Source organism: Echinops telfairi, unplaced genomic scaffold (assembly GCF_000313985.2).
Source record: "Echinops telfairi isolate 266 unplaced genomic scaffold, ASM31398v2 ScPeMD7_53;HRSCAF=182, whole genome shotgun sequence".
Lineage (NCBI taxonomy): Eukaryota > Metazoa > Chordata > Mammalia > Afrosoricida > Tenrecidae > Echinops > Echinops telfairi.
Window position 1 is genome coordinate 19,739,495 of NW_022103951.1, and position 1,173 is coordinate 19,740,667.

The following is a 1,173-nucleotide window of genomic DNA, read 5'->3' on the forward strand; positions in this document are numbered from 1 at the left end:
AATACCTCGACCGGACCGCTAGACTAATTAGCCACTGGGCACCATTGCCTAGCCAGTTCACCCTTGGAGCCAGGCATCACAATTCTTAATGATGAAATAAGAAGCCAAGGACCCGCACCCCTCCCCCTCCTCTCCATCTGCACCTGTGAAGACAGCAGCCAAGGGAACCCCATGCAGTCTCGAGTGGGGTCGCCAGGGGCCGGGGGACCCAAGGCCAGGGGGTTGGTTCAGGTTCGATCCGTGCTTCAGAACCACCTGTGGAATGCGACCGACGCCCTTCCTAGTCCCCCGCCTGCGCCAGGTGGGCTGTGATCTCCAGATCGTTCCTTCTGTCTGTGTTCCACTCTCACTAGATCCCAGCGTCACCCGTCACCATGTGCGGTGGTTCCCGGAATCCTGTTTCCACAATGGCACGGGACGCTCAGAGAAGTCCACTTTTGCCGCAACACATGTAAGTACGAGGTTGTGGTGCGTGACCCCGCATGGTTCCCAGAATCCTGTTCCCACCACAGGACGAGATGCTCAGAGAAGTCAGCGTGTGCCATGACACATGTAGGCATGAGGTTGTGGTGTGTGACCGAGCACTGGGGCCTGCGCTTCTGGACCACGGTGCAGGCCTGGACGGAGAGTGTGCATACTGGCTCTTCCAGAGAGTGGAAGAGAGAGTTGGCTGGTACATACAGACATAGAAGCTACATCACAAAGCAGACAGAAATACGGAGATGGGTAATAGATGGACGTAGATGATAGGATGTCTGCATGGATGAATCGTTGGATGATTGGTGGATAGAATAATAGAAGAGCGTCGGATGACTGGATGGATGAATTGCTGCATGATTGGTTGATAGATGATAGATATAGATAGAACATACTTAGATGGATGGATAGATGATAGGGAGAGTGATATAATAGCTATATGATAAGTAGATAGGTATAGATGATCCATAGACAAATGATAGATATTGTAGATGAATAGGTAGATAAACATCATAGGTGAAGGAAATAGGTAACTGATGACAGTTGATCAACAGATGGCTGCAGGATAGATCTGTGGATATGATAGATGGTAGGTAAATATAGATAGATGATTGATATGATGGATGGATGGGTGTCAGGTAAGTAGAGAGGATGGATGGATGGATGGATGGATGGATGGATGGATGGATGGATGGA

At 49.9% G+C, this 1,173-nt stretch overlaps 1 protein-coding gene across 1 annotated transcript in view; it reads left to right on the forward strand.

Annotated features, from left to right (window-relative positions):
- Positions 1–547, forward strand: part of ANOS1 (anosmin 1) — a 45,505-nt gene extending 44,958 nt beyond the window's left edge. The window contains exon 7 of the mRNA XM_045290685.1: positions 354–547. Within this exon, the coding sequence (XP_045146620.1) occupies positions 354–547 (194 nt within the window). The remainder of the gene's footprint in view (positions 1–353) is intronic.
- The last annotated feature ends 626 nt before the right edge of the window (positions 548–1,173 follow it).